General features: G+C 42.9%; 2 protein-coding genes across 8 annotated transcripts in view; one reads left to right on the top strand and one right to left on the bottom strand.

Moving 5' to 3' along the window:
• The window catches only part of LOC110086504 (protein NKG7), a 9830-nt gene extending 1866 nt beyond the window's left edge, over positions 1–7964 (bottom strand). The window contains exons 1-3 of one of the 4 annotated variants that reach the window (XM_020807444.3): positions 6250–7964; positions 1481–1711; positions 835–981 (exon numbers count right to left, since the gene is read on the bottom strand). In XM_020807444.3, the coding sequence (XP_020663103.3) occupies positions 835–981; positions 1481–1655 (322 nt within the window). In that variant the 5' untranslated portion in view covers positions 1656–1711; positions 6250–7964. Of the gene's footprint in view, positions 1–834; positions 982–1480; positions 1712–4538; positions 4632–4700; positions 4833–6249 lie in introns of those variants that run through there. The other 3 variants (XM_020807445.3, XM_078380295.1, XM_072980217.2) reach the window with 3 other exon arrangements.
• Positions 7965–9249: 1285 nt separating this feature from the next.
• The window catches only part of LOC144584329 (uncharacterized), a 44305-nt gene continuing 39840 nt past the window's right edge, over positions 9250–13714 (top strand). The window contains exon 1 of one of the 4 annotated variants that reach the window (XR_013538512.1): positions 9250–9663. Coding sequence is in view for 1 of the 4 variants with exons in the window: in XM_078380294.1 (XP_078236420.1) it covers positions 9333–9663 (331 nt within the window). In the remaining 3 variants the exon portion in view is untranslated. The remainder of the gene's footprint in view (positions 9664–13714) is intronic. The other 3 variants (XR_013538511.1, XR_013538510.1, XM_078380294.1) reach the window with 3 other exon arrangements.

The following is a 13714-nucleotide window of genomic DNA, read 5'->3' as shown; positions in this document are numbered from 1 at the left end:
AGTCCTAGCTGGAGTTGAACCAATTGCTAAATACATTGGTGCCTTGCTTTAAAAGGATAATCCATTCCAGAGAAATCGCTGTAGAGTGAAATCCTTGTTAAGCGCAAATAAAAAGCCCATTGAAAAACATTAAAATCCAGTTAATGCATTCCAATGGGCTGAAAACTCACCGTCCAGTGAAGATCCTCCATAGGGGCGGCCATTTTCGCTGCCTATAAAGCGAGGAATCCAGCCAAAAACACAGCGGGGAGCCATTTTACACAGCCAGCGGCCATTTTGAAGCCGCTGATCAGCTGTTTTAAAATCGTCGTAATGCGAAGAATCGGTTCCCGAAGCAGGGAAGCGATCATCGCAAAGCAAATTTTTCCTATTAGAACATCATTTTGTGATCGCAAAAGTTCATCGTATAGCAGTTTTGTCATTTAACAAAGCAATCGTTAAGCGAGGCACCACTGCAATAAATAAAGATCTATGTAAATCCCATTGGTTCAGTGAGTCTATTCTATTAGAGCAGACCCATTGAATCTACTCTACTGCTACCGGCAGACTTAAGGGACCAGTGACATTTACAGAATTAGTGATTTCCCAATGAGCAGTTCATTCAATGGTTCTGTCCTATTTCAGACAAGCAGTTGGATTCGGGACTCGATCCTCCCACAAGGACTACATCGCAAGCCTGTGAAATAGATAATGCCCCCAAGGTTAAGGACTTCATGATGAATCAGGGATTCGGCAGGCTTTGAAACATAGGACTGTTGTCTGTAAAGTGAGACCCAAAGACATCACATTCCTCCATGATCAGAGAAGCTTCACCATGCTTTTGGAAATACTTACCAGCCACAAAGGCAGCTATGGAAGAAATGAAAGGTCTGCCTACATAACCACAATTGAAAGGCAAGAAGGAGATGAAAAGAAAGATGACTTCAGCCAGGGTCACCACAGAGGCCAAGATCAGGAAGAAACGAGTCGCTGTGATGTATCCTGTAAGACAAACAACCAAAGCAAAGGTTTACCTTTTTAGTGTTTTACTATGATAAGGAATAAAAAAAGGTAAACACCTAGTTAAGCCTAACTGTATCCAGTTGCGAGTCCCAACTTCACGAAACCATCAAATCAATGGAATTTACATAACCATTGATTTACCAAGCTCAGTGGGTCTATTCCGAATGGGATTAACAACTGAATTTAGGATGTTAAATCCTGACAATTGTGAACGTGGATGTTCTCAAAGATCCTGGTGGCACCACAGAGCCCTACAAGTGGTGGTGTGAAGACATTTGTCCTTGATGAGCTGAAATTCAAGATACCAGTTCTGAAAAAGAAAAGGATGGAGCTTGCAGTGGTAGGAAATGATGCACTAGAACAACAGACATCTTTCAAAACTTGCAGGAAGGAGCTTTTCTAAAAACTAGCTTGACTCTTTGACTCCACATTGGGAATCTTTATGATATGGTGGAGACCTTGCCTCTGTGCTTCTTACCATCAATGACTTTGGGGACAAAGCATTTCCCATTTACGCACTCTTGCCAGAGCCCACTGTGTGATATGTCACTTGGTCCGTAGGCCACGATCCAGTAATCGGTGATCAGTGCCATCAAGAGGAAGACAATGCTGATGGAGGCCAGGAGAAGGCTGAAGATTCTGCAGAACAGCATCCTCGTGTTGGTCGACAATGATGAGTGTCTTAGCAGCCTTTGAGCTGGTTTCCTGCCTGGGAGAACCAAAAGGGGAGAAGGAGAGGGAAAGAATGGGATTGAACACAGAGGGAAAGTCTTGAAACCATGTTTGGGGAATGGATACAAAATGAAGGCAGCTTGTCACGAAAGAGAAAATCATTTGGCAAATGCAATGAAAAACATGGGAAGGATGGGATAAGTATGACAGGAAGAGAGAGGAAAACTGCAAGCCCAAAAAGGGCTTCAACAAAATGTCTAAGAACTTACCTTAGAAATGGTTTTTAATCTTATGAAGATTGTTGTATTTTTCCATGTATAAGACACCCCCATGTATAAGACGCCCTCTACTTTTTTAATCCAAAATTAAGAAATCTAAGTGGGGCTTAGCAAGTGTAGGGGGAAAGGGATCAAAGCGCTGCAGGATCGCTTTGATCCCTGCTTTCCCCTCCACTTGTTTTTGTTCTCTCCTCAGCTTACTTCCGTGTATAAGATGACCCTTAATTTTTAGTCTAAAGATTTTAGACAAAAGTATAGTCTTATACACAGTAAAATATGGTATATCATTGAGTCTGGCCCTCTGTCAAGGAGGCAAAGAGGGGAATCAAACTCCCAGCTTGTAGCCGCTACACAGTCAGATGCCTCAGCCTCTGAGCTATCTTTTTTGAAAATTAAATTAAGAGCTTTGGAGGAGAAGATGCACCATGCAATCCTACTCAAATTCTAGTTTGGATAGATATTTTCTTTACTGCAAAAATATACACTTAAAAGGGGAAAAATTGATACTAAAGAAAAGCACCATAGCAGAACAGAATAAAACCTGAGGAGAGGTTTGGCAGGAAGCCACTTATTCAGACTCCCAAATGACCAGTGAGGGGCACTGTACAACTAACTTAGCCTTTGCTCAGTGGGAGGGGATGTTGATGGTGTGAAGGCTGTGGTAGATGTGGGATTTCACTTCAAAAGGTTGCCAGCTTTCATGGCTTCCATGCCTAGTCATTCTGATTCTCCCACAAACAGCCTACGTAAAGTGCTTAATGTCATTAATCTTTGGTCACAGATGAAAGCAGGTTCAAACTGACAGAGCTGAATCTTATTTATTTATTTATTTATTTATTTATTTATTTATTTATTTATTTATTTATTTATTTATTTATTTATTTATTTGATTTATATCCCGCCCATCTGATAAATCTATACCACTCTGAGTGGCTAACAACAACATAAATACAGTTATAGCAACATAAATTCAAAATATCAATTAACAAACATAACATAAATCATAAATAATAGATAGATAAAAAAGAAAGATAAATTAAATTAAATTAAATGCTGGCAGGAGGGAAGGCCTTCATAACAGCCTCCTCCAACCAGGGACCTGTCATGTGCTGGAGTCAGACTACAACTCACATGATCCCCAGACAAAGGAGTTGTATGCATATGACAGGCCCCAAATGGAGGAATAAAATAGATTTTCCATCCCCCGACCCAATAATTGCCAGCAGATTCACTTCTAAATGTTGGTGTCCTCTAAACTAGTCATTCTCAATGGGGGGGGGAATATGGCCCCCTGGGGGGCCCTGACACATTTAAAGAGGGCCATAGACTGAAAACAATTATCTACACACCACCTTATAAGGTTTGTTGTGTACCTTAAACAATCCTGATTCAACCTATATTTCTTTCATGTTATGTCTATGGCAGTGGCCCAAAAAAGGTTCAGAATGGCTGCTCTAAATGATAGTTATCTGGTGCGAATCCCTGGTTCCTCCACTCTGACTCCATTCCTGAATTCCACACAGCCTGAAGAACACAAACACACTGCAATCTGGTAAAAGGACCCAACATTTATGTGCTGCCACCAGAGTCTGACAGGAAGCAATTCACGGCCACATGATGTAAATGATGGATGCAAACTCAGATGGCTTTAAAGAGGGTCCTAAACAATATTCGAGAAGCTTCGGATCATTAGTTGGCTGGACAGCTCAGTGGTTTAGGTCTCTGGCTGTGGAGCCAGAGGTCGGGGACTCAGTCTACTGTGTCTCCTGAAAGAAGAGTGAGACTGTGTGACTTTGGGTTCAGTCCCAGGGTGCTCCCAGAAGAAGGGAATTGCAGACCTCTTCTGGGTAGGAAGAGGATCTACCTAGAAAGGGCCACCATAAGTTGGAATTGTTGTGATGGCACACAATTATCTATGTATCTATGTATGTATGTATGTATGTATGTATGTATGTATGTATGTATGTATGTATGTATGTATGTATGTATGTATGTATGTATGTATCTATCTATCTATCTATCTGTCTGTCTGTCTGTCTGTCTGTCTGTCTGTCTGTCTGTCTGTCTGTCTGTCTGTCTATCTATCTATCTATCTATCTATCTATCTATCTATCTATCTATCTATCTATCTATCTATCTATCTATCTATCTATCTATCTATCTATCTATAAATCACCCCACCTTTCTCTTTGAAAAGGATGAAGGTCATCAGTAACCGCCAATTGGAATGGCTATAGATTACAATAGGTTTTGTGTACTTCTGTATATAAGTTGTTGGGGGTTGTGAGGCTGTGGTTCCACTCATGTTCTGCACACGGGCTCTCAGACAACTGGTGGTCCCGTCTGTGAAAAGACGGTTGATCTTTGATCTATTCCCTGGTGTTCTTACATTTGTATTGCCTGCTGTTGGCTTTGATGAGGGTGTCCACTTTCTTGTCACTCAGAAAGAAGGGATGCATTGGCGGGGGGAAAAGAGCAAGAGCGGAAGCTCATTTGCAGGAAATGCCGTATGCTGATTTGTTTCTATAGAGGCAAAACTGTAAGTGGTTGATATGAGTGAAGCAGAACTCAAATTATGCATCTGACCTGCCTGGGGACCAGAAGGACAGAATCACCTCTGAACCTGCTGAGTCCAGGTGCTCACGCTAGATGGGCCGCTTCACGATTCTGAATCTCCCTCCTTAGAATCCTTGAACCTTAGGGTTCAGTCCTTCAAACAGAGGACTGAAAAATATAAAAGGAAATTACCTCCTCCCAGTAGTGGTGAGGGTTGTGGCCCATGAGAGGACACTTTGAGGAGGACCTCTCCAGGCCTGGATCCAGTCCTGAAAAGCCTGAGGCTTTCAGCAAGAATTAGCGTGTTCTCGAGAGACAGATGTTGCCGCTTCAGCTGTCTGTGGAAGCAATTTTGTGCCTCATCTCAAGCCACTTCCTGGAAATGTTTACACCACTGAGATCAAACTATGATGATGAGGAGAAACGCAGGCTTTCTGTAGCTGTGCGTGTGGTATGGGGAGAGAACAAAAAATGAAACCCCAACTTCTGGTGACTAAGATCTTCTTTATTTCCAGGCACTATGATAGTCATAGAGTCTCAAACCACAGGACATAAATGTCACGGCTCTGCCAGAGTGGACAGAAGTAGACCAGATTTTTATAGGCAAAATGATGCATTTGTAAGACTGTACAAATCTAGATTGGTCAACCTTCTTATAATCCTCCTCATCATCATCTTAGAACTGCAAAGGACCCTATGGATCATGGAGTACAGCTCCTGACAAGGAGGCACAGTGGAGAATCGAACCCCCAACCTCTAGCTCCAGATACCTAAACCACTGAGCTATCCAGTTGTCTTGTGTTAATGCTCTTGATAAGGGACAAAGAGGCGCCCAAAAGAACTCAGGACTGTAACCATTTCTGGTAAGTTCTAGTAAGAATTTAGAGAAAAATAATATAAAATATAATAATATCACAATGAACAGCTCCTTATTTTCCATTCCAGAGACAAAAGCAAGGTAACATGAACCTCAAAACAGAAGGAGAAACACAGATGACTATCCCCCCCCCACCCTTAACCAAAAGCATCCAGCTCAAGACTTTGAAACCTTTCTTCTCGAAATCTAGAGATGGCCAGAAAGATCCTTGGCTTCGCTCAACATTTAACAAGGAGGTTATAGATCCGGGCAGTGTAGGCGCAGAATTGGATTAACATGGAACATTATGGGGATAGTGTCCTAGCCTTCATCAGAGTTGACCTTCCATCTCAGTATTCAAAAACAAAAACGTTCAGGAACTGGTAGATTCCTGGTTTTTCAAAACTGGTCCCAGCTAGGCAATAGCTGGCCATAGCTTGAAAAAAAATACTTTTATTTTTATGAGAACTCTTGATCCCTTAGGCGTCATGTCCATAGCCATAGGCCAGTGGTTCCCATCCTTGGGTCCCCAGATGTTTTTGGGTGAAAACTCTCAGAAGCCTTCACCACTAGCTCTGCTAGCTAGGATTTCTGGGTGTGGTCATCGAAGAACACCTGGGGGCCCAAGGTTGGGAACCACTGCCATAGGCCATGCTGACTGGGGATTGTTGGAGTCGTAGTAGTCACATTTTTCAGCTCTGGGGCCGGCTCCACCAATTAGCGCACTAAGTCAGTGGCCTCTTGTGCCAGGATGCTGTCAGCCTTCACTGAGTTGGGCTTTAAGTATCGGGCATGGAGGACTGGATATCTAGAAATGCCGGTGCGTCATCTCAGGGCGGGTTAGGACAGAACCGGGGACAGGGGGCACCCAAATAAGCTACTTACTGCCTTCCTGAACTCGATTTTTCTCTCCAAGCACAATTCGAGAGGATCAAAATCGTTGTCGTCCTTCCCTCGCTCTTCTTGCAGGAAATTTGTGCTTTACGAAAAGGCAACCTTGACTAAGCCCAACAGTAGAAAGCCCTAGGTAGGTGATGGGAGTTAACGGCCCAATGCTATGAGGGCTGTTCTCTTTTAGAGGATCGGCAAAAAGCCGTGGTTGCAAAGGACGAAACTGGAAGAGCCCCTTAGATTGGGCTTATTCCCCCAGACAGTTAGCCAGCTGTCCTATTTAATCTGTCCCAGCTTGCCGTTGACTTTACTGCAAGCTCTTTCACTATCCTCATCTCTTTTCCTGTGTTTGACCCTCTTCCTGCCACATCACACCCGCCTAGGTATTCTGCATCATTTTTCACACCCACTCCCCCCCATCCCTGGCCACAGCAAACAAGCCACTTTCAGACCGCTTTCTGATCAAGACATCTTTGTTTCCCGTAACTCAGAGGTGCTAATATTATTGATTTTTAAATTGACCTTTGGCTCTTTGGCTCTTTGAACTGTAGCCTGAAATTCTGGCTGATACCAGAGTGTGAAGCAGTTCCTTTTTTCAGGGCCGTGGGGACAATAGCTCGTAAAATTCCCTAAGCGAGGGTGGGGATTCTGGGACTTGTAATCCAAAGACCCAACTTTGCCAAGAGCTGGATAAGACAGAAAGGAAGAGAAGGAGAGAAAAGCCCCAGACAAGAGATTGAACACTAGCCACAGATCTGGCTTTAGGTCTCTGGCTATAGAGCCAGACGTTGGGAGTTCGATTCCCTCCTGTGCCTCCTGGGAGTAGAACCAGCCTGGGTGGCCTTGGGCTAGCTGCACAGGGCATCCCCCAGAAAGAAGAGAATGAGAAACTGTTTTTGTATATTCTCTACCTCAAAAACCTTGAAAAAGGTTGCCATAAGTCAGAAATGACTTGGTGGCCCATGGTGGATCAAAAGTATACAGGATTTTTAAAATATATATGTAAAAATAAAAATAGCAACTTCAATCTTTTTTAAATGGCTGGAGCAAACTGGAATGAATGACTGCAGAGATGGCAGCATCAATAAAGAAGAAAAGGGTGCGGCGTTCACAAGTGGGGGTAACCCTTATTTCCTGTAAAAGCTACAATAATCATGTCAGAAGCATTCTCAGGTGGTGTAAAAGGAGGAAGCATTTTCCAGCTGCTCTGTGTGTGTGTGTGTGTGTGTGTGTGTGTGTGTGTGTGTGTCTGTGTGTGTGTGTGTGTGTGTGTGTGTACAAACGTCTGTAAGATATCCAATTTTTGTACCGACGACACAGTAGTTAGACACTGACGAAGAAAGCCAATTAAATTCTCCTTAGTGAAGGGTGTGGAATGAGAATCTGATTGTGAACGGAAGGTAAAGGTAAAGGTTCCCCTTGACAATTTTTGTCCAGTCGTGTTCGACTCTAGGGGGCGGTGCTCATCCCCGTTTCCAAGCCATAGAGCCAGCGTTTGTCCGAAGACAATCTTCCGTGGTCACATGGCCAGCGCGACTTAGACATGGAACGCTGTTACCTTCCCACCGAGATGGTCCCTATTTATCTACTTGCATTTGCATGCTTTCAAACCGCTAGGTTGGCGGCAGCTGGGACAAGCGACGGGCGCTCATTCCATCGCGTGGATTCGATCTTACGACTGCTGGTCTTCTGACCCTGCAGCACAGGCTTCTGCGGTTTCGCCCGCAGCGCCACCACGTCCCTTTTTATGCACAGAAGAGAGGCATTTAAACACATTTTGCAAACTTTTCTTTTACAAACTTAAATGCAGCCCTATTTTTCCCCCCAATGGTAACTAACAAACAAGGAGGTGGGGTGCGGTGTTTGAAACACAGGGCACACCTGCAATCCCAAAGCCAGCAGTTACCCCCAAATTGTAAAATATGCCACCACTAAACAGTGTCTGAGAACTGTTTGTAAAGCCCCGTTTTGACCAACAGTCTGAAAAAGAAAAGGAAGGGGAGAGAGAGAGAAACAGTGAGGTGGGGAAGTAAAGAAGAAAAAAATTAACGAAAACCAAAGTATTCAAATTTCTCTGAACTTATTAAAATGTCTAATACATTTTTTAAAAAAGTCTAATTTTTTTGCCAGAGACAGATAAAATATTCCAAAATGTGTAAAGCATTGTAATAAGCACTAACATCTTCAGAATTTGCTCTCCCCACATTGTCTGCAGTCACAGAAAACCACAATATTATGTGTTACAAAGTCACTGGAGAACTGCTGTTATGTCCCAAACTAAAGAGGGAAGTCTTGTGGTCAACTGTTGGGTGCATCCTTGAAGATCCCTCTAGAGCAGTGGTTCCCCATCTTGGGTAACCCAGGTATTCTTGGACTGCAACTCCCAGAATCCTTCACCACCAGCTGCGCTGCCCGAGGTTTCTGGGAGTTGCAGTCTAAGAACACCTGGGTTACCCAGCATTGGGAATCACTGCTTTGGAAGGTTGAGTGCAGAACAACAGCAATAGTTTGACGGAATCATGATCCATCTTTGGCTTATTGAAGAGCTGCCCAGAGGCCAATTGCTGTCTTAAGGTGGCCATCCTCTGACCTGTGGGACTAACCCTGACCCATTAAGGGCATGAAAAGTGCCAGCCCAAATTCAGACTCCTTCCTAAACAATGCATCTTTTCTCTTTACCAAATGGGAGATGTCAATGAATGATCCAGACTTGGTATTTTGATTCTAAACATGTCCCTCCGAAGCATAAACACTGAAAACTGGGTGATAAGATGTTAATGTACACACTTGCTTGTTTGTAAGTAGGATGATTCAGGAAGGATTGTTCAGGGAGGAAAATTAGAGGAAGGTAGTCCTGGATAAACAGATGGAATTGCTACTCTTATTATAGTAGTACAGCAAGGTTTTGGCTAAAGAAAAACAGTAAGTTGCATTTAGACATGGCAGGGTGTGATGGTTCTTGCCCGTCATATCTCTCTCTCTCTGAGATGCAAAACGATGATCTGTTGTCATTGAGGCACAATTTAAAGGAAAACAAAATATACACAGAGAGAAGAAGCAGGTGTGTATTCCAGCAGATGGCAGCAGAATCACTTCCACATGAAACTAGAGATCTGTATATCAGCGATGCTCTTATGCCTTCCCGAGACCAAAAGAAAAATCAGCTAGAGAGTTCAGATGATCGTGGAGCTAAAACAGATCGAGGGGTCTGGGAAGAGGTTGCTCACTGGGGTGGCAGCTGCTTCCTGACCTGGAAGGACAGACAATCTCAAAGGAGTGTGATGTCCAGACACGGATTGCTGTCTTCTTCCTCCCAAGAAGAATGGACTGGTGTGACTATGGACCCCAGGTGCTGGGCAGAGGAGATACGTCAACAGGCTAAAGAAGCCTACGGAGGAAAAAGAAAAGGTAAGCACCTTAAAAATGAAAAGTAAATATATGATTGATTGATTACTTTAGGAATTTCTATCCCACATTATATCTGGGAATTGTTTTAGCATGGCTGATGCATTTCCATGCATAACAGCTAAGTAACTACGGTATCACAGTACTTTATTATATTTTTTTCGGTCTTAACCTGGACTATATATTGAACAATATCTTTTATATTATAGTTATCTGCCAGCTACTGATCACAGACGGACAGACAGACAGACAGACAGACAGACAGACAGACAGACAGACAGACAGACAGACAGACAGACAGACAGACAGACAGATAGATAGATAGATAGATAGATAGATAGATAGATAGATAGATAGATAGATAGATAGATAGATAGATAGATAGATAGATAGATAGATAGATAGATAGATAGATAGATAGATCCCACCCTATACCTGAAGATCCCAAAGCTGTGTACAGTCAATTGAAGCAATCTAAATCAATATGAGCAACAGAAAACAATGGGCACGGGGAAAGAATGAATGGCATCACAATCAAAATAAAGCTCACAGTTCAATAGATTAAAAGTGATGCCACAGTCAAAGCTTGGGTGAACAGTCCAGCTTAAGCAGGACTAGCAGCATCATCATTTGGGCCTCGGAAAGAAAGGGGCTACCACTGAGAAGGCCCTGTATCTGACCTTCACAAGCAGAGCTCTCCCAGGACATAAATACTAAGTTTATTTACACTTTTTAATATAGTTATTTAAATCTTTTTTTAAAAAAAAATATTTGTATATGTGCTACATTTGCTTTTATATATTGCCTTTTTAATGCTGTAAGCTATCTTCCGTCCTTTTTAAGGAGAAAGGCGGGGCAAAAATATTTTAAGCAAATAAATACATTTAAATCCAACTTTTTCAGATCACTGAAATCCAGGTTTTCTTGTCTCCGTTGAAGCCTGTGGCCCTGACACTGTGCTGACCTTCTGTAGCAGACATTCAAAACCCTTTTTTTTTTAGCCTCAGGCTTTGGCCAAGGACACTGAGGTTACACTATTTATCCACATGTCCATTGCATGGACCCCTCCAAAAGTAGAAGCAGCGTATGTACCTACTTTTCCATCTTTTGAGGCTCTTCCACAACCCTATGAGACAGGTCAGTTTGAGAGAAACTGGTGCACCATGAGTTGAATGGCTCAGTGGGAGCTAGAGCTATGTTGTCGTCGGTGCCAATACCTCCTCTAACCCCTACACCACACTGCCTTTCTTACATAGGACGTTGCCATGTCTCTGGTGCCCTTGGATTTGTGCCTGCTGTGAAGGGTGGCTGGGAGGATCCCATGAGATTCTCTCATGCCTACAACAAGGAGCTTCTCAAAGGAAGGTGAGTATGTACAGTGGTGCCTCGCATAACGGGCACACCGTTTAACAATGAATCTGCATAGCAATGTGTTTTTTCCAATCGCTTTTCCGATCGCATTGTGATGTTTACATAGGGTAAACATCACATTGCGATGATCGGTAAGCGTTTCCTTACCGATCTTCACATTGCGATGTTTTGGGAACAGCTGATTGGCGGTTCCAAAATGGCCACCAGATCAAGAAAATGGCTGCCTGCAGCGTTTTCGCGCCCTGCCCTCGCTTAGCAAGGCGGCGAAAATGGTGGCCGTATAGGGAATCTTCGCATAACAGTGAGTTTTGTCCCCATAGGATTTTTTGCCCCGGATAGCGACATTTCTGGATAGTGATGATTTATCCGGAATGGATTATCGTCGCTATGCGGGGCACCACTGTACATGCAGAGGTTTTAAACATCAGTTTATTGAACCTTCCACCTGGGACTTCAGAACACAATGACTTTTTCCAAGTGGTGTATAAATCAAGGGTGGGCAGCACCCCGATCCATCCTTTCCCTCCGGGCTATATTGGCTCCTTCCAAAGAAACCAAAAAGGTCTGAAACGGCACCTTTGGTTGTCAGAAAATCTATTTTGGAAAAAGTGCCAAGGATTTTGGAAGAACCGTGGCTCCTATTGTCTTCTAGAAGTGTGGTTCTTTTCTTTCCCTTTTGTGGCGACTCTTTTGCTTTGTTTTGTTTATACAATGAGGCGTTGGGGTCTGGAATGAGCCAGGTCACCCCAGAAATGGGGAGACCTGCAGATGGCCTGCACAAGGCATTCCCTCCCCGCCTCCCCTCCACACAATATAAAGGCGGGCTGCCTTGGAGAGTAGTGAGCACCAGAGGTCTGTGTTCAAGTTTCAAAGAGGACCAGCGTGACTTCCAACCCACCACTTATGATGAAGAGACAGAAGACCATCCAGGCGAGACAGAAGCTCCATGTGAAATGGAGGCTATCGATGGAGCTCAACTCTTTCTGGGTAGAATCCACTATGTATAAAGTCATCGCGACAAATCCTAAGACTCCTAGGGCAGAGGAGAAGAGCAGACGTTGGCTTTTTTTAATTGTCCACCACCAGCAGCCTACAGCGGACCCTCGACCTACGGAATTAATCCATATTGGAATGGTGGCTGCAGGTCAAAACATCCGTAGGTCGAGGCTCCATTGACCTACAATGCATTGAAAACCAATTAATCTGTAACCGGCCGTTTTTGTTCCGTTTTTGTTCCATCTTGTTTTTTTTTTTTTCCAGTCTGTAGATCGATTCTCCGGCTGCAAGTCGAACCTAAATTTTGCAGCCAGAGAAGTCTGTAACTCAAAAAGTCTGTAAGTGGAGCCGTCTGTAGGTTGAGGGTCCACTGTAAATATCTTCCTGCTATGGGACTACGGTACTTTAGCTGGTTGGACAGCTCAATGGTTTAGGTATCTGGCTGTGGAGTTGAAGGTTGGGAGTTCAATTCTCCACTGTGCCTTTTGTGAGAAAAGCCAGCCTATGTGACCTTGGGCAACCTACACAGTCTCAGGGTGACCCCAAAAGAATGGGTTAACCACCTCTAAGTACTCTGTAGTACTCAAAAACCCTGGAAAGGGTCACTATAAATCAGAATGGACTTGACAGCACATCGCTATTCATGGATTATTTTGCAAAGCACTTTGATGTACAGTTGTGGTTTGCCTCCAGCAGTGCACATGCTGATGATACAATGGTATTAACAAATTCTCGCCTCCTTTATGAGAAAGGGTGTTTAAAGAAGTCAAGATACGCTGCTGAAAAATAATCTCTGCCTCTTTAAAATGTCTATGTGTCTGCATGAGAATGCAAAGATCAGTGTTCTGCTCCATCTACAGTAGCAGCAGCATTATGCATATAAAACATTAAATGAATTAGAAATTTAAAAAGTGGCCTTTGCCCCAAACTTGCATTTTGTGCAAATGAGAACATTTTGTGCCAATTACAAGGTTTTGCAGAAATTACAATGTTCTCCATGCAAAATGTAAGGTTTCTTTGTTTGTGACACCCTTCTCATTTTCAGGTTTTGACACTTGGTAAATGATAAACATTACGATAGAATGCCTGTATACATATGCATACATCTAGAAAAAGTGGGCTTTTTGGTCCCATGATGGTGATGCTGGGGTTCTTTGATGGAATAACTGGCAAGATATAAACTATGAAAGACTGACAAAAAGTCTCTCTTGTCTAATATGATGTGAAGGTGTATAGATGAGCATATATATATAAGTGAATCAGTGGATGCTGATCCTGTCGATAGGGAGCTCCTACAATACATTAAAATCCTTGTTCAGGCATGAATGGGGACCCATATTTATTCATCCAGAGACCTATCAGTAGATCGTAAATTATTTCCTTTTTAAAAATCAACCACTGAATGAATGCATATTCATTGAAGTTGTACGAGTGACATTTGCAGGATAAAATAAACCTGAAAACACAGAATTTTGAAATTTATCTAGATTTTTAGTTCCCCAAATCTTCAGGAAACTTGACACGAAGCTCAGCAATCATGTCATCAGCCAGCATCATGTGCTACCTGGGAGCATATTTTGTCAAAACTTTTGCATTCAGTTTTTGAAGATAGGGTTTGTTTTTTTTTCAGATCTAAAATCTAAATTCAAACCAGCTTGAATTCTGGATTGACAAAAACAGGGGGATG

Source organism: Pogona vitticeps, chromosome 9 (assembly GCF_051106095.1).
Source record: "Pogona vitticeps strain Pit_001003342236 chromosome 9, PviZW2.1, whole genome shotgun sequence".
NCBI lineage: Eukaryota > Metazoa > Chordata > Lepidosauria > Squamata > Agamidae > Pogona > Pogona vitticeps.
Note: the sequence above shows the minus strand (reverse complement) of the source record. Positions and strands in the feature narration are given on the sequence as shown.